Source organism: Schistocerca americana, chromosome 4, assembly GCF_021461395.2.
Source record: "Schistocerca americana isolate TAMUIC-IGC-003095 chromosome 4, iqSchAmer2.1, whole genome shotgun sequence".
Lineage (NCBI taxonomy): Eukaryota > Metazoa > Arthropoda > Insecta > Orthoptera > Acrididae > Schistocerca > Schistocerca americana.
Window position 1 is genome coordinate 151348806 of NC_060122.1, and position 20323 is coordinate 151369128.

General features: G+C 45.8%; 1 protein-coding gene across 2 annotated transcripts in view; it reads right to left on the reverse strand.

Moving 5' to 3' along the window:
• The window catches only part of LOC124612860 (nuclear valosin-containing protein-like), a 154021-nt gene that overhangs the window by 99129 nt on the left and 34569 nt on the right, over nt 1-20323 (reverse strand). For both annotated transcript variants that reach the window (XM_047141291.1, XM_047141290.1), the window contains exons 3-4: nt 19189-19286; nt 19039-19097 (exon numbers count right to left, since the gene is read on the reverse strand). In XM_047141291.1, coding sequence (XP_046997247.1) covers nt 19039-19097; nt 19189-19286 — 157 coding nt within the window. The remainder of the gene's footprint in view (nt 1-19038; nt 19098-19188; nt 19287-20323) is intronic.

Below are 20323 nucleotides of genomic sequence, written 5' to 3' on the forward strand. Positions count from 1 at the left end.
GAAGGATAGTGGGTAGGATATTCTTCATTTCACGGTATGGTGAGAGGTAGTCAAAACCCTGGTAACAAATGTTATTCAGTTGCTTCAGTCTTTGGTGGTACTGAGTCACAAGCGAGTGTCCCTTTGTAGCCGGATGGTGGGTATGTGAGAAGTGGCAGGTGATTGGTGAGACAAGGCAAGGGCAGTCTGGTGGTGGTGGTGGTGGTGGTGGTGGTGGTGGTGGTGGTGGTGGTGGTTGTTGGGATGTTTAAGGGGGACTAAACAGCGAAGGTCATCAGTACCCCATTCCAAAAGAGGCAAGCCGAAAATTTGCAGAGCAGGTAAAAACCCCAGGGGGAAGGTGACTCCCCCCCAGGCACTAAAAGAACACAAATGCAGCAACAAACACTACAGACAAGAAGAGTAAAAATGAACACCAGACAGAAAGAAACAGAAGAAAAGAAGATGGCCGGAGACTGGTTGACTGACCACGAGAACAAAAAAAGGGAAAGAGTCAACCATCCGATGACACACCAAAACAGCAACAAATATTGAAAGACGCGAGGACAAAAGACACAGAAAGGGAAAGGTGCAGGACCCCCCCTAAATGGAACCATAAAAAGGACTACCACGGATAAAATTTAAAACGTCATCAGCCATGGAGGCATCGTCACATAAAACCAAAGGCAAAGTGCCCGGGAGATTAAAAGACTGCCGGAGGGTGCGCAGTCAGGGACACTCCACCAAATGTGGGCGACTGTCAGCCGAAACCCACACCGACACAGGGGGGGATCCTCCTGACGCAAAAGATGACCGTGCGTCAGGTAGGTATGGCCTATGCGCAGCCGACACAGGATTACAGAGTCCCTGCGAGAAGCCCGCAGGGAGGAGCGCCACACATCGGTCGTCTCCTCGACAGCCCGCAGTTTATTCGGGGATGTCATGCCACACCACTCAGCAGTCCACATCCCAACCACCTTATGGTGCAACACCAGCTGCTGATCGCGAGCCGTGAGGCCGATCTCCAAAGCTGGGGCGTCGATCGCCCCTTTGGCCAGCCTGTCAACACGTTCGTTCCCCGGGATTTCAACGTGACCTGGCATCCAAACAAAGACCACCGAACGACCAGAACAGGTAATGGCGGAAACAGATCCTGAATAGAGGACACCAGAGGAGAAGAGGTATAGCAGCGGTCGATGGCCTGGAGGCTGCTCAGGGAGTCACTGCAGATGACGATGGACATACCTGAGCAGAAATGCATATGCTCAAGAGCGCGCAATATGGCCACCAGCTCTGCAGTAAAAATATTGCAGCCAGCTGGCAAGGAGCGCTGCTCAACATGGGCAGCGTGAGCAAAAGCGTAGGCAGTGCGACCATCAACCAGGGAACCATCAGTGTAGACAGATTCACAGCCCGAAAATGAGGCGAGGAGCGCAAGAAAACGGTGACGGAGGGCCACAGGCGGAACCGAGTCCTTGGGTCCCTGTGCCAAGTCCAGACGGACGGACGGACGGCCAGGGCAAACACCAGGGAGGCATAGGTGCACGGACTCGGAAGGGAGGCAGAAGAGGGAGTGACCCCAGTTCCGACAGCAGGGACTGGACGCGGACAGCTATTGGAAGCCCAGACCTAGGTCGCCGTTCGGGCAGATGGAGGACCATGGCAGGGAAAGGCAGGCGACGATTGGGATGGCCTGGCGAGCAATGCACGTGGACAGCATAGTCGGCGAGCAGTCGATGGCGGCGAATCCGCAGCAGGGGAACCCCGGCCTCCACCAGGAGACTATCCACGGGGCTCGTACGAAAAGCGCCAGTTGCAAGCCGAACCCCACAGTGGTGTATGGGGTCTAACAACGTCAACACTGAGGGTGATGCAGTCCCATAGGCCACGCTCCCATGATCAAGCCTGGACTGCACAAGGGCCCTGTATAATCGCAACAGCGTGCAGCGATCCGCACCCCAAGATGTGTGGCTCAGGCAGCGGAGGGCGTTGAGGTGCCGCCAGCACTTTTGCTTCAGCTGAGTAATATGCGGAACCCATGTGAGCTGGGCATCGAAGACGAGTCCTAAGAAGCGGCAAATGTCCACCACTTCAAGCAGGTGGCCATCGAGGTAAAGTTCAGGATGAGGGTGGACCGTCCGACGCCTGCAGAAGTGCATAACTCGAGTCTTGGCTGCAGAGAACTGAAAACCATGAGTCAGAGCCCATGATACTGCCTTGCGAACGGCTACTTGCAGCCTGCGTTCGGCGACTCCCGTAGTCGTGGAGCTAAAAGAGATGCAGAAGTCATCGGCATACAAAGGAGACACCGACGACCCCACGGCTGCAGCCAGACCATTAATGGCCACTAGAAATAAGGAGACGCTCAGCACCGAGCCCTGCTGGACCCCATTTTCCTGTGTATAAGATGAACTAGAGGCGGCACCAACTTGCACCCGGAAAGAGCGGTGCAATAGAAAGGCTTGAAGAAAAGCCGGGAGCCGACCATGAAGACCCCACTCATGCAACGTAGCAAGGATGTGATGCCTCCATGTGGTGTCATACGCCTTCCGCAGATCAAAAAAGACAGCAACGAGACGCTGACGTCGGGCAAAGGCCGTACGGATAGCAGATTCCAGCCGCACCAAAATTTCCGCTACAGACCGGCGCCGACGGAAGCCACCCTGGGATGGAGCGAGGAGACCGCGCGACTCAAGGACCCAACACAAACGCCGCCCCACCATACGTTCGAGCAAATGCGGTTAAAGATGGTGAGGATGTGTCTCTGGCAGTCCCTGGCGAGAGGCTTCAGCATCTGTGCGTGGATGCAGTCTGGTCCTGGTGCTGTATCAGGGCAATCGGCGAGTGCAGTGAGGAATTCCCTCTCGCTGAAAGGAGCATTGTATTTTTCAGAACGACGCGTGTGGAATGATAACGGCGTCTGCTCGGCTCGCTCCTTTAGAGAGCGAAAGGCGGGGGGATAAGTTGCAGTCGCAGAGTTCTTAGCAAAGTGCGCAGCAAGGCGTTCAGCAATGGCGGCAGCGTCTGTGCAGACAGCGCCGTCCAAGGAGATCCCAGGGACACCCATAGGGGTCTGGTATCCATAAATCCACCGGATCCGGGACCACACGAGCGAGGGGGAGACACGGGAGCCCAAGGAGGAGACATACCTCTCCCAGCACTCCTGCTTACGCCGTGCAATAAGATGACGGGCCAAGGCACGGAGCCTCTTAAAGGCAATGAGGGTCTCTAGAGACGGGTGCCGCCTATGACGCTGGAGGGCGCGCCTAAGGTCGCGAATAGCCTCAGCAATCTCCGGCGACCACCAGGGTACAGCCTTCCTCCGAGGGAGTCCAGAAGAGCGGGGGATGGCAGCCTCTGCTGCCGAAATGATGGACGTGGTTAAGACATGGACCACGTCGTCAATGTCACCCTGTGGGGGAGACTCAATGGTTGCAGCAGAAGTAAAAGCCGGCCAGTCAGCACTGTTGAGAGCCCAGCGGGGCAGGCGGCCAGAAGAACGACACTGGGGCAGTGACAAATAGATGGGGAAATGGTCACTACCACACAGGTCAGGATGCACTCTCCAGTGGAGGGATGGGACAAGTCCGGGGCTGCAAAGAGAGAGATCGATGGTCGAGAACGAGCCATGGGCCACACTGAAATGCGTGGGAGCACCGGTATTCAAGAGGCTAAGGTTGAGCTGAGCCAACACATGCTCCACGGCCCGACCGCGGTCATCGGAGACAGTCCCACCCCATAGAGGGTTGTGGGCACTGAAATCGCCCAGAAGCAGCAATGGTGGGGGGAGTTGAGCCAGCAGCGCAGCCAAGACATGTCGGGGGAGCTCCCCATCCGGAGGAATGTAAACAGAGCGAACAGTAATAGCCGGCGAGAGCTCAACCCTGGCAGCGACTGCCTCTAAAGGCGTCAGAAGGGGTACTGGCGAGCTACAGACAGAGTGGTGAACAAAGAGGCAAACCCCACCTGACGCTCGTTGGCAGGCAGCACGGTTCTTATAGTATCCCCAATAACCATGAAGGGCGGGGGTCCGCATTGCTGAAGACCAAGTTTCCTGCAGAGCAATGCAGAGAACAGGGGAAACACTCAGAAGCATCCGGAGCTCAGGCAGGTGGCGGAAATAACTGCCGCAGTTCCACCGGAGAATGGAAGCAGGAAGGGACTGGGAGGGCGTTAATGCGACTAAGAGGCAGACGGCGTCTCAGAGCCAACTGCCGCCACCGGGGGAGAGTCTGCTGTGTCCATAGGAAAGGCCCCCAAGGGTTCCGTGAGGGCGAGATCCGCGGCAGAGGCGAGGATCTCCACCTCATCCCCAGAGCCAGGACTATGTACAGCAGGCAGTACTGAAATCGCCGGAACGTCCTTCTTCTTGGACACATTCCGTTCCTTCTTCTCGCGTCGGCCCTTAGGGTGAGAGGGCTGGGAGAGCTCCTCTGAAGGAGCATCGGAGGCTGACGACGACGCAGAAGCCCTACGACCAGCAGGTGGCGGAACCTTCAGCCACTGGCTGACATCCGGCTGGATAGGAGAAGAAACGGAGGAAGGGAGAGTCCCGAGGGACCCCTTCCGCGAGAGAGGAACCGGCAGAGCCAACGCCGGCGGAGAAGGAGGGGGAGGGATCGAGCCCCCCGGTTTTGGAGGAGATGTCACCCCCAAAGTAAGCGTGGGGGGAGCGACAGAAGAGGGTTTGCCCCCAACCGCTAAGGGGGCAACAGAGGAAGGCTTGCCCCCAGACACGAGGGGGGCAGACAGAGATGCACGGCCCCGAGGGCCCACTGAAAGCGGCACAGATGAGGCGACAACCGTCGCTCGCGTGGGCGACGATAACGTGGCTGCAGCATAAGATGTTCGAATGGAAGCAGGATACAACCTTTCATATTGCAGTTTTGCCTCTTGATAAGTAAGCCGGTCCAGGGTCTTAAATTCCATTATCTTCCGCTCCTTATGAAGAACGGGGCAATCTGGCGAGCATGGAGAGTGGTGCTCCCCACAGTTGACACATACAGGCGGAGGCGCACATGGAGAATCGGGATGAGAGGGGCGTCCGCAATCTCGACATGTAGCACTGGATGGGCAATGGGAGGACATATGCCCAAACTTCCAGCACTGGAAGCACCGCATCGGGGGAGGGACGTATGGCTTGATGTCACAACGGTAAACCATTACCTTGACCTTCTCGGGCAAGACATCACCCTCGAAGGCCAAGATAAAGGCACCGGTGGCCACCCTGTTAGTCTTGGGTCCTCTATGTACACGACGGGCAAAACGTACACCACGTCGTTCCAAGTCGGCTCTCAGCTCGTCATCGGATTGTAACAAGAGGTCACGATGGTAAATAATCCCCTGGACCATATTTAAGCTACTGTGGGGAGTGACGGTAACAGGGACGTCACCCAGCTTATCACACAAGAGCAACGCTCGTGACTGGGCTGGGGAGGACGTCTTGAGGACTCATTTTAGACAACCCCGCCACTTCCCCAAACTTATCCTCCAGGTGTTCCACAAAAAACAGAGGCTTCGTCGTAAGAAAGGAGTCACCATCAGTCCTGCTGCAGACAAGGTATTGCGGTACGTAAGGCTCCCGCTTGGCACTAGATCTGCGTCCCTCCCATGGCGCAGCCAACGAGGGGAACGACTGAGGGTCATATTGCGCAGCATCAAACTCAACTCTGCCTCGCTTAGAGACGCTGGTAGCCGTGCGACCACCAGCTTGGTGTGATTTATTGCGCTTCATTGCGCCACATCCGCCCAGATGCCACCTACTCCGAACGAGGGCTCTCCCCAAGGGCGCCACCCAGCCAAAGCAACGGGTACCTGGCCGATATCCCGCTGCCCGGAGTCCCCGTGCCCCAGACAAGATGGGCACATACTCCTTGGCATGCATGGGGAGGAAACAGCTCTGGCATCTGTAGTGCGATCCCTGCGTGGTCAGGGGGCTACCACCAAGAGGGTACATGACGACCCCACCTCAACGGACTGGCTACCGTGCTGGATTTTAGGTGTTGAAAGGGTCCACAGTTGTCGTGGGCGCTAAGAAGGGGATTGCGCACAGGATGAGGAGGCAACCCAGAAGACGTTGGGTGTAAATCCCGCCACACGACAATAGGTAACATGTAAGATGGTGGCGCATGATGGACCAATAGAAAAACACCACGTAAGGCGTCCTTCCCCAAATGGCAAGCACTAACAACGGAAATTTGGAAAAAAGGAGGTCAAACCCAAGAGGGGACCATCACAGAAGGCCGAAACGTTTGAGACTCCTTTTAGTCGCCTCTTACGACAGGCAGGAATACCGCGGGCCTATTCTTACCCCCGAACCCGCAGGGGGTCAAGGGCAGTCTGTTTCTGTACAATGTTGGAAGGGTCATTCAGTCTCTAAATGCCTCAGTGCAACCCTTGGATATTTGGAGAGGGACTGTTAGTCAATATAGATGTGACAACCAAGGGTGGCTAGATTATATGGAAGGGGCTCCTTAGTATGGAATGTGTGGCAGCTGTCAAAGTGAAGGTATTGTTGGTGGTTGGCAGGTTTGATAGAGACGGAGGTACTGATTAGCCATCCTTGGGGTGGATGTCAACATCAAGGACGTTTGCTTATTGTGATTAGGAGTACCAGGTGAAGTGAATGGGCGATAGGTGTTGATCTGGAAGAATGCAGATAGGGTGTCCTCACCTTCAGTCCAGGACATAACATCAGTGAATCTGAACTAGGTGAGGCATTTGGGATTTTGTGTGGTTAGGAAGGATTCCTCTAGATGGACCATGAATAGGTTGACATAGGACGGTATCATGTGGGTGCCCATTGCTGTACCATCGATTTGTTTGTAGGTGATGCCTTCAAAGGAGCAGTAATTGTGGGTGAGGCTACAGTTGGTCATGGTGACCAGGAAGGAGACAATAAGTCTAGAGTAAGTCAGGCATTGGGAAAGGCAGTGTTCAATAGCCCCAAGGCCATGGGCAATGGGGATGGTAGTGTAGGGGGAGGTGGCATCAACAGTGACAAGCAGGGCACAAAGTGGTACAGGAACAGAATCTGCAGAGAGTCTGTAAAGGAAGTAGTTGGTGTCTTTTATATAGAAGGGTAGGTTGGGGGTAATAGGATGCAGGTCTTGATTCACAATAGAAGATATTCTACCAGTGTGGACACAGTGGTTGGGTTTATAGACTTTAGGAAACTTTCAGAAGGAAAGAGTGCATGGAGTGAAAGAGGTGAAGAGAGAGATAGGCTCAGGGGAGAGGTTTTGTGATTGGGCTTGGTTTTGAGGAGGGACTAGAGAACCTGTTGTATCTGTGGAATGGGGGCTCTTGATCCCATTGTGTTTCCATGTTGATTTTAGTTTGTTTTCACCATTTACTATCAGCTCTAATCCCTCAGATTTCTTTTTTCTCCACACATCATACATCCCATCCTCCATGATTTTTTCTGCGCCTATTTTTATCCTCAACCACGGATTCTTGCTCCCTCCATTTGCGCCAGTTCAGAAAAGCTTCCCTATCCCTATCCAGATCCCAATCCCACATACTGTTCCTGTGTTGTTACATAGCTCATGGAATCCTCCCCCCAATGGCCTGACCATCGAATTGCCCATCTCTGACTACAATCCTATCTTCCACAGTGACCTCTATGTGTCCAAATTTTGCCAGTATGTAGCCCTCACCAACCTAATACTGCAAAACAGGTCCAAATCACCTTGCAATACCTCTCCATCTGTAAGATTCTCCTGCTCTGCAATCCCAAATACCTGCAACCCATCTCTCACATTGAAACTCTTGCCTTCCATGCACAGCATACATACCACCATATCAAAAAAGTCCCCAACCTGTTCTCCTCCTACTCGTACATTGGACTCCCACTACCCACCACTTCTACAAGAGCCTCCAACCCCACCACCCCCCTTCAGCATCACACATCCCCCTCATAGCCGACAAAACATACCTCTGCCTGTTGGGCCTTGTTCATTTATCACACCTTCAGAAACTCCCTCCCATCCCGTTGCAGAATCTAGAACTTAAACAAGTCTAAGACATTGCCATTAAATTTCCCAGCAATAGCCTCAGTCCTTACCAAAGGCCTTACCTTTTGCCCCGCTCCCAAATTCAACTGTGCTGGACTTGTCAAAGACTACTTCTCTCCTCCTCCTCTTCCTGGTCCCAACAGTGAAAAACACTTTTTTGCCATCAACCCTACCAGTTGGACTCAATCCAAAACCAGTACTGAACCCTGCCTGACTCAAATGCTCCATCCAAATGTGATTCCACCAAATCACCCTGTTAACATTCCAGAATTTCTCAACCTCAAACCTTGCCTCACCATCATTCCCCAAATCCCTCAACATGGAAACCAACCTTACATGCACAGCAGAATCGCAACCTATCACTTAAAAACTGATCATGACAATTTAATCCTACCTCCCACCAAAGGCTCCAACACTGGTTTTGAATTGCAGGGATTACCTGCCAGAGGGGCTCCACCAGCTGTCCTAATCTTCCATCTACCATCCTAATACAGTGACACCTTTCCAGAAATCCTAAATGATTCTTCAGTCACTCCTCAAATCCTTAGGCCCAACCTAAAAAAAAACACACGCCCCTCATATCTTCTAAATGTTTCCTGAAGCCCATTAACCCAACCACCCAGGATGCCCTCATTGTAGCCAGTTACTGTGCCCCTGCTGAGAGAATCTCTGCTCTTGTGGATTGACACCTTTAGCCTAAATATGTATTTTACCCTCCTATATAAAAGACACTGACTCTCCAGAGTTCCTGTTCCTTTACTACATGGCACTGTTCTCATCACTATTAGCGTCGCCTCCCTTTACACTTATGTTCCAAATGCCCATGACCTTGCCACCACTGAGTGTTACTTTCACCAATGCCCAAATGACTCCAAATATATAACCTCCTTCCTGGTACCATGAAAACCTATATTCTCACCCACAATTGCATTTCCTTTGAAGACATCACCTACAGACAATTCCATAGTACAGGAATGGACACCCACCTGGCACAGTAGTATGCCAACTTATTCATGGGTCATCCTGAGGAATCCTTTCTGACCAACCAGAATTCCAAACCCCTGATCTGGGGGCCTATCCTATATCTTTCAGCCACACTGCAATCTGGTAGGCAGATGCACCGAGCGGCCTTGTTTTCAAAGAGCCCCACATTATTCCATAAGCCATTTGGAACTGATACTGCATGGTTAAAAAGAACCGAGGCACTTTGTCAGTTCTCCAAGCACCAACCAACCAAAAGCAATCGGCCAAAAGCTGTAAATGCACACTGAAATGTGCATAGTGCCAAAAATACGAAGCAGCTAGTAGCCAACACAAGCACCCAACTCTTCGTAATACTGAAAAGTGTGTACGGAGTACATAGTATCGCTAAAATTTTGCTGACTACATTATGCCAGCATAATTACTATAGGGTATTTGACTACATTCTCGAAATTGTCATAGATGCCATATTATGTTATATTATTCTCATTAGACTGACATCTTGTTTTGGATTTAACATTTCAGAGTATGAGTTACAAATGGTGTGTAGTACCACACCGTACAAATAAATCTATAAAAACACCAAAAAAATTGTTTAAGTGTGTATCAAAGACTGAGATGATCCACAGAATGTTGTAACTCACTCTTAAAGATCCAAATGATGAAGTAGCCTACTTCCCTATATGATACATCAATGATTTGGGGCTTAAAACAAAATTTAAGAAATGCCTTTTTGAGAGCATGTGGCAAGTGCAGCTATTGAAGTTCATCGTAGTTCGTAACATGCATCTGATGAATCAAAATGTTTCATATATGGTGGTGTAGTCTAAAAATATTATGGCGAGGATCTTTCGTCTCCGTCTCCTGTTGTTAAGAATTTGATCGCAGATAAATACTTGTGACAAGCAAGAGTATGCTCTTACAAATAAACAACAATGAATACTGATTTATATATATATATATATATATATATATATATATATATATATATATATATGAGAGAGAGAGAGAGAGGGGGGAGGGAGGGGGAAGGAGGGGAAGGAGGGGGAAGGAGGGGGGAAGGAGGGGGGGGGGGGGGGGAGGGGGGGAGGGGGGGGAGGGGGGGGAGGGGGGAGGGGGTGGGAGGGGGAGGGAGGTGGGGGGGAGGGAGGGGGGTGAACACTCTACGTGGGAAAAATATATCTAAAAACAAAGATGATGTAACTTACCAAACTAAAGCGCTGGCATGTCGAGAGACACACAAAAAAAGACAAACACACACACAAAATTCAAGCTTTCGCAACCAACGGTTGCTTTGTCAGGAAAGAGGGAAGGAGAGGGAAAGATGAGAGGATGTGGGTTTTAAGGGAGAGGGTAAGGAGTCATTCCAATCAATCCCGGGAGCGGAAAGACTTACCTTAGGGGAAAAAAAGGACAGGTATACACACACACACACACACACACACACACACACACACACACACACACACACACACACTTAACTTTCACTAACAACAAAGTCTATAACAAATATGAGCAGAACAAAAAATCTTTCATACCCAGTGGGGTGCAAAACACTGCAGTTCGTTGCCTTAACCACTTGACTGCAACAACTAGTACACACCAAGCGCTTTATTCCTGGTCATTCTATTGGACAGGGCTGCAGGCTTAACTTCGTTGCTGAATGATGCAGGCGTAAGCCATAAACGCATGAAATTTTGGAAGGTTTCCACTATCATGCTTCACAAAATATGTTTCCATTGTTATTTAAAAGTAGTAAATGTGTTTCCATAATTAATAACTAAACCATTTGCGGGAAAGTATGCAAAAGTCACTAGTAAATTCAGCTAAGGCTCACGTAATATACATAAGCAGAGCCGATGTCTTGAAATTTAACAATTTTTAAACTCTTAATTCCATAAAAATAACAGTTATTATGTGATAATATGTTATAATCACTCCGCGTAATAATACAAACCGTAATTATAACAAAGGAAAACAGTCTATTATGAACTCACTTTCCACTCAGAGGCATCCTGGTGATTCTTCAGTGAAACAATCACTAAATCCGAAACTAAAACCACTCAGTAATTCTAAACTAACAAATCCTGGCTGTAAACAAATCACAATGAACTGAACAAGTGGTCATAGCAAAACCTAACCACCTCTCTGTATAGTTCTCAGCAAATTGGCAGAAGGATTGATCAGTAACAGGTTTCAGAAGCTTACAGAATAACAAATTCTCATAAAGAGCCAAAAATGACTTCATTATCGAGGCTAACATATTGCACTGATTGGCATGTATGATATACAATAGGGCCCCTGGTTCAGATGCACTGATGACAATGTTCTGGACCAAAGACGAGGACACCATATCTGCATTCCTCCAGAACCTCAACACCTCTCCTCCCATTCGTTTCATCTGGTCCTCTACAACACAACAAGGAACCCTCCTTTATGTTGACCTTCACCTCAAGAATGGCTACATTGGTACAATACGTAAGAATGATGTGGCCAGTAGATGCACACTTGGCAAGACACACGTGGGGGGAAAGCAGTAATGGTGGGAGTTGCAGACAGGTGCTGTAGACGGAATGCCGAATGCTGGAGGGAAAGTGCTGTTCTGAGCTAAAGCCTATGCTCACACTTCTCAAATATTAAGTGGAGCCCCTGCACACCTACACTTGCATGGTGACCATTGAAAAGATCTATTGTCACCTCTGCTTTGGTTAGTATCTAAAAACAATTCCATTGAAAAATGCAACAGAAGCAGTGATCTATAATGCAGTGCAGTTTACACAATGTCACTTCACTTATGTTGTGCAGATGTAATTCCAAGAGAATTCTGAAACATTTGTTTATTAAGCGAGGAAGTGAGGAAAAGTTAAGTCAACAGCTTACAAAAAAAAAAATGCATCCTATGTACGAAAATAAATGTGTAATCTCTTCACTTATATTGTTCCAATTATTGATGGCCCCTAAAAATTACATTCTTTTATTGAAAAATTCTGTAGTTACTGGAATAATACTGTAGATAATGAAGTTTGGAGTAATAACCATATGGCATAATACTCTCCTCTTTGCATACTATTATTTGCCAAAAACTCATTTCAATACTTCAAACCATTTATGAAATATGAGCAATGTTGTGAATATTCCATTCTAACTTTACTGCTGGAACACGCAATCACAAACAAATGTGCTATATCAGATCAATTTTCTTGAGACTGGTGACAGACACCTCCACCCAAGTCTAAAGAAAAATTTAATATATTAGCTAAAATTCATACTCAGCAACATATTATGCAATATGCATAAAACTTAAAATCTTAGCGATATCTATTTTCACTGCAAACTTTTTTTGAATTTCGCTTACTGTATTACTGAAATGCAAATATCACAATGCCTGTGACTATTAATGAAATGATGGGCATGTCATCAAAAACTGACATATGAAGCTATAAGTAATACAGAAATTTTATTGAATAGTTTCCTTAACATCATTTTGAGAAAGACAGCATGAAATGCGCCTCAATTTTGTCTCCGCCAACTGGCCGAAAACAGGCAAGATGTGTACGCTTCTCCTCCCAAACAAAGGAATAAACTGGCCCAGAGCTTAGGAAAAAAATGGGTCACTGCACATCAGCCACCATATTCTGTGTGGACTTTAGCTCAGTCCATATCAAGCTCACCAACCATCAGCATACTCCCACTGTAGTGATGAGCAGTCCCTCTCCAAATATACCAAGAGTCTTACTGAGGCCTTCATAGACCAAAATTAATCTCCCAACCTTGTACAGAAACATACCTCTCCAGACATCTACCATGCCCACAAACCCACCATCCAGTCACAAAAGGGCACTCCCCTAGTGACTCAGTATCACCCACGACTGGAGCAACCGAATAACATTCTCCGCCATGCCCTGAAATGAGGAATACATTACCCACCACACCATGCTTCCCACACTTTCACAGTGGTATTCTGCAGTCAACCAAACCTCCACAACATCCTTGACTATCCCTAATCCACACCTGCTCTCAACCTCTTGGCTCATGGCTCAGACCTAGAAGCAAAAACTGTACCACACATCCTCCCAGTCTGATCACAGGTATCTCCTATCACATCAGAGGTAGAGCTACCAGTGAAATCTGTTGTCTGATCTACAAACTAAGCTACAACCACTGTGCTGCTTTCTGTGTGGCCATGAGAACTAATAAGCTGTCTGTCCACACATATGGCCACCAACGAAGGATGGCCAAAAGGCAGCTGGGACTGCCCAACACAATGTGTTTCACTTCAATGACTGCTTCGCAGCCTGCACCATCTGGGTCTTTCCTACCAAAAGTAACTGTTCTGAGTTGCACAGGTGGGAACTCTTCCTGGAATAAATACAATATTCCTGTAGCGCCCCCCTCCCTCCCCCGGCCTCAAGCTTCACTAGTCCCTGACCTTCAACTATATATCCCTTTTCTTGCTCCCACTCCATCACTACACAGCCTTCTATTCCACCAACACTCCCAACAGATTTTTTTCCTCCTCCTCAGCTTCTCTCTTTTTCCTGCCCCCCCCCCCCCCCCCAAACTTCAAACCTCCCAACTGCACCTAGCATCTCTACTGAGTCTCCACCATGTCCCTGTGCACTTCCAGCAGCACACCACCTTCCCTACCTCTACCCTGCTATCCCTCCTCTTCCCCACCACAGCCTCCTCATTACCACCACCACCACCACCACCACCACCACCACACGTCAGGTAGCTTCTCCCATCAGGTGCAGCTGCATTCCACCATCAGCAGCCAGAGACATTGGTCATGTATGCATGCAAAAACCCACTATCTATTCACCACTAGATCCAAGTGGAAGTCAAATGAAAATCTTAAAATTGTAATTAAAAACTGATACTTCGCACAATTGTTACGAATGATGTAGGAATGTCCTACATGCAGCAACATACTACCGACAAGCAAAATGTAGCTACAATACCAATTCACAATGACAACCACACCTGCAACATGGACCAAGTTAGAACAGTGTTCCGTCACACATTTTCTCAGCAGTGAAGCTATGATACCTATTGCAAGCATTGGGCAAATGAAAGTCCAGTATGGTGATGCATATCTATCACTGCAGCAATTTTATCAGTGGAGTAGAAAGTTTGGAAATGACGTGACTTATGTGACAAACATTTAGCGTCAAAGTCAGGCACACCACATTGTGAACTAGTGTCTATTGCAGCAGTTGAAGCCATTGTGATTGAAAATTGTTGTGTGACAGTGAATGAAACAGCTGCCAATCTTAACACTAGTCATGGCTCAGCACATTACGTCGTTCATGATTTTGCAATGTGTATGCAACATGGGTGCCACAGCAGATAACTAAAGAATTGCCAGAGCAACATACTGATATCTGGGAAGAACGTTTGAGGCGCTTTGAGGCAGGAGGTGATGGCTTCTTCGCAAGAGTCATTACAGGAAACAAAACCTGGGTACACTACCACCAACCAAAAACAAAGAGAACAAGCAAGTCATTGTGCCATAACCAAAGACATTCTGGATGCAGCCATCTGCAGGGAAGGTTTTGCTGACACACTTTCACGATGAAGTGTTGTCTAGGCTTACTACATGACTAGGGGAAACTCACCAGTGTGTAATATTCCAGCATGTTAAATAATCAGCTTCAAGCTGCAGTAAAATCAAAGCAATGTGAACTTCTGACAACAGGTGTCACTTTGCAACATGACATAATGTTAATGCAACACTTGCAACCATCAATGACCTGCACTATAATACTCCACTACATCAGCCATTCTTCAAAGACCTCAATCCAAGTGATTACAACATGTTTGGACCACTCAAAGAGGCAAGGAGACTTTGAAGATCACGTTGCATCAATCAGTACTGTTGTATTCGTCAATGAGTAAACATCATAGGATTGAAATGTACTGTGTTATTGTGCCTCCTGCTATTGTGTATTGTGTGTTCTGTCATTCACTTCCTGCTGGCAGGAGTCACTACTGCTGAGATTCATCATTGACTGTGTCACTGTATGATACGGGGTTAGAGAAGTGAATGTGTGATGGAGGGTTGTAGAAAATTAAAGGATGGATGCACAGATGTGCACAATGAAAGCACGAGGAAGACATTCAGATGTGACTTATGAACTTGTGTAACATGTTGACGAAATTGTACATGTGAGATATCCAGTTTCAATTTCTGATACATGATCCAGATTTTGAGGACAACCCACACTAAAACTGTCACAGAGAGTTTAGGTCATCCTAAGTTTTGCACATAGTTGGTACCAAAGTGCTTAACTCATGTTCACATAACTGAAACAATGGGTTCGGCTTTGACATTCATTCAGCACTATCATGAAGAGCAGGAGGAATTTCTGAACAGAATCATGACTGGGGATGAGACATACATGGATTCACATCCATTTTCCCAATAAGCCCAAAAAACTCCAGTAAATACTGTCAAACTACTAAATGAATCTTACAGTTTTTTGTGACTGCAAAAGAATTTTGACGACAGGTTTCATGACACTAATGTGTGAGAACACTGACATCACAGGTTTATTGTGAGACTTACAAAATTCCAAAGGTCAATTCAAAACAAATGGAAAATGATTTTTCTTCAATCATTCTCCTTCATGACAATGTTTGACCCCACACTGTGAATTAAACGAAGAAAAACTCAAGGTTTTTGGCTGGGAGATTTTTCAAGATACTCCCTATAGTCAAGACTTGGCATCAAACAACTTTCATCTTTTCTACAAGATGAAGGCCAGCTCAGCTACTCAGCATTCAAAACTGATGATGAGCTCAAGGACACTGCCGACAACTGGCTGATGCACCATTCTTTAATGAAGGTATAACAATGCTGGTGTCACAGTACGTCAAATATTTGAATTTTGGTGGTGACGATGTGGAGGAGTAATGTCAACAGGTCAGTACAGTCAGTGAGACAATTTTGCTCCTAGGAGTGAGTGCACTTCAATCGGCTTTGTTTCACGAGGACACAGTGAACTGCTTGATAGTATATGCACAAGTGTCTTGAAATCACTCACAATGTGGTGCATTTTCCTTACACGCCACTATACTTGTTTACGGTGACACCACCACTTGTTTCTGATAATAGCCACAGAAGGCCAAGTGAAATAATATTGTGGTCAGGTAACATTTTCTGTAAGTGCTTGATTAATAAAAAAAATTGAGTTCCAGTTCAGCCTTCAGTTGTCACGTAATAGTCATCCACAGTCACTCACACTGTAATTTGATAAATTAACGCAGTTCACATTCTGCGGTCAACTTTATAAACTATCTAGTTACTTTGCAACAATATACGATCACATCTAGACAAAAAGGTCTAAAATTTATAAAAACTGATTGTGCATTTAATTCTACAGACTCAAGTTCACTATTAACCAATTTCAGTTTTAAGGAAGAGGTGTCAGTTTGCAGAGTAGAGATACTGAAGGATGGAAAACCTCTAATACCTGAAGCACCCATACACTCAAGCCTGACCACCACACGCCGTTAACAATACTTTTTCGACACTATTACTTGTGCCTGTGTACAATGACCAAGCTGTCTGCAAAGTGTTAAGTGAATAGTATGTATTCATAGCATGTGTTCTATAAGTGACAGAGCACATTTGGGAAGAATTATGTTGGCAATGCCACAACTATAAGTGCCACAGATGTCAGAGAAACAGAAACTTTGCATCATGATGTGACATTCCCATCATGTCAGAACTGTTTGGATGTGTGATGTTGCAATTATTGCACATGAAGCCATAATCATTCTTTCCAAAGGAGAAAGCGATATGTCATTAATATGCACAAGGCATGACCATCTCTATGGTTTTACGAAGTCTGCTCCTCAGGTGGATTCTCAACAAACATTTTTCTATGGCGCATGTGGAATGCAAGTATGACGCAAAGTTTCTCAATGCCAAACAACTAAACTGGAATACGAAGGAGGAAGTATCAGCACTGATTTTAGCTGATATTTTCTGTAACAATACAACTACATATAGTCATTTATAGTATTTTCAGCCTCAGGCCGCACAAATTGTATTATTACCAGTTTTGACTCCTTACAAAGTTTTAATCAAATGATATAAATACTTTACCATAATGATAATATTTGGGTAACTCAATGCCAAAAAAATACTATAAAGGAATTTATTTCAGGATAGTCACTGTGTTCCCCTTAGGCTCTAAAACTAGTCTATATAACACCATATCCTTCTGCATCTAAAGAAAAAAGGGCAGATACTTCATTCTATAAATGCCCAACAGTGCACATATTATGAATAAGTAAAGGGTGTTCCATAAATAGTCATCTGACTTAATACTGGAGGTAGAGAACATCGATATAAATACATTTTTATAAGGAACATATGGTCTCTAAGTCAACTTGTAATTATTTAGTTAGTGGAGCTGAAGTAAGCTGCTGTGTTGGTGTCACTGACTGGGAATGTGTACATTCACAACTCCTCTGTGTACAGACAGTTTGCTCCAAGGTCTGTTTGGAAACACTCTGATTCATTCACAAGTATCACCATATTTTGACAACAAAGGTGACTTCTTTGGGAATATACTGATTCAGTAGCAACTGTTACTCGCCTGTGACAGCAACAGTGAACATGGATTGTTTTATGTGTGTAGAAACGGCCATCATGCGGTTTTTGTAAATGAAGAGAGCACCGACAGTGCTTTCCAAACAGAAAGGTTCCACAACAAGAAACATTCAGATGTCTGCATTGCCTGCTTCATGAAACAAGCACTTTCCATGCAAGTATGCATGATGTAGGTTGAGTATGTATGATATAAGTTGGACTCTACAGCGCGAACTCCCAAAATGGAAGACTATATTCTGTGACATGTTGAAGTATACTCTTTATTGCATATATACTTGGTGTCAGACAGACTTGAGTGTATTGTATTACAGGGCTAGCAGCTTCATCCTTTTCATCTTCACTATGTGGCAGCACTAGCACCTTAATATCCCCCCCCCCCCCCCCCCCCCCCCCCCCAATGCATGCAGTTCGCCCAGTGGTTTTTACAACAGACTGTCCTGTACCCTTTATTTCCAGTCGAGGTCCCGCACATCGACGAGGTTTTTCTTACCCACGAAAGCTGTTTTAATACCCATAATTTGCTTGTTTGGGCACATGAGGATCCACGAGGTACTCAACCTCGTGCCATCAATAGCAATTCGGAGTTAACATGTGGGGCAGCTTTCTCAGTGATAGGCTCACTAGACCATACTGTCTTCCTTTCCATCTCAACGGGCAGAGATATCGCATCTTCATGGAACATGTGTTGCCAGAATTGCTGGATGGTGTACCTCTGAATTTTAGACAAAGGATGTACTTCCAGCACAATGGGGCACCAGCTCATTCCAGCACTCCTCTGAGGAACCATGTGAGAACCCGCTTTGAAAATCTATGGGTTGACCAAGGTGGCCTGGCCACCCAGTCACCTGATCTCTAGTGCCTGGATTTCTTCCTTGGGGGTGGGTGTGGGGAGGCAGCAAATGAGGCAGCTGGTGTATGAAACCATTGTGGAAACAGAAGATCTCGTCACTATAATTTCCATCACTGCCGATACCATTGCAGGCATGCCAGAAATCTTCAAATGGACAAGCAATCAATGGTCTGACGTACTGAGTATATACAGGCCAATGGTCACGCATTCTAACAGTCTGTGTAAATGCCCATGTTCTATTCAACATTCTAAACTACTTTCTGTGCAAACTGTCCCTAGCATTAGAAATTGCCACCAGGGACCATCTATACAGTAACTAAATATGTTTTTTTGATGTCCTCTACCTCCCGCATTAACTTGAATGAATAGCTTTGGATCACCCTCTATAAGGGTGCTGCTTCAACAGAACTGTACTTTGCATTCATTACAGACATGAAATATTCATCACTAGTTGTCAAATACTTAATCCTATTACAAAGCATACACAAAAAGCTGTTATCAGAGAGTTGCATACAACAGTGCAATATGTCCACAAATATTTCAAAAATTTAGTGCTAAGAATAAATTTAGTTGTTAAGACCAAAACTTACTTGAGAAGATCAGGCCGCATGTATAGTGACAACAGTCTTTCATTTACTCTGTTAACATCCTGAATTTTGAGGAAAAGAAACACAAAATTATACCTCACACCACAGAAGAACAATGTAAGTGCAAACTAATTCATAAAATTAGATTCTCACCGGTTCCTCATCTTCACCAAAATCGAATTCTTCTTCACTTGAAGTCATCATCTGATTGCTTGGACTTATATTGTAGCTTCTTAGGATGTGAGCAAAAGCTGGAAGAAAATAATAGGACAGTTTATGCTGCTGAAATGAAATTTTAAAACTAAAATTGTATGTCCTCACTTCTGTAGTTGTCCTATTTTCAACACCTGCTTGACACTCAGCAAAATAAATATGACTGAAGTGTGAAACAATTCTCAACATAATCTGAATTAAAAGTTAAATACAAGATCCTGTCATGAATGACAATAAATTTGTGGTACTTCAACTTCTCACAGCCGTGTGATCTCACAAAGTTGCATTTTCTTTGATTTGAGTTTAAGACAAATTTTTACCAAAGATTTCACAGTACATGCATAAAATTTACAGTTATATGACCAGTGCCAAACAATTTATATTTTCTGAATTATCAGCATCATTTTCACAACAGAGAAAACTGACAATAAAAATACATTTAGGGACTATGAACTGGACAATAAACAGAACTAAGCATCTGCAAAGTTCCTCGAGGAAGCATATCATTATTTTCTTTCTCGAAAAAATACTAATTCATTGGATAATTTGCCCATTACTGGGGTGCAAAACAATGTAAAAAATTCATTTTTGTAGCACCATTTCAAAGGTTTAAAAAAGATCAGTGTTTTTTTAAGTACAGACTTTTAAGGCTGTCTCTGCAACTAAGTGTCAGTGTGTGCCTGTGATGCAGAGGTGCTGGGTTACATATACAGACAATGTGATTTTTTAAACTTTTTTTTCTTTAAAGTCTACTGTGAAGTCAGTTTTTAATGTGACTGCCACATTTACTACAAAAACTAAAAAAATTACATGGCTCTGAAGGTATACCAAATCAACTTTTGACATTTATTTATTTATTTATTTATTTATTTATTTATTTTTATTTTTTTTAGAAAAGAGTCGTCTAACAGTTTCTTACAACATGGCAGATTACCAGTTTCATCTAACGCTCCAGGTTGTTGGTAGCTGTAAAATAATTTGCAACTATCAAATTTGGTACACCTATGTGATTTTCTTTCCTCTATGGTTGTTAGTATGTACCATTTGATGGACAGAGGAAGAAACAATTGTGGAA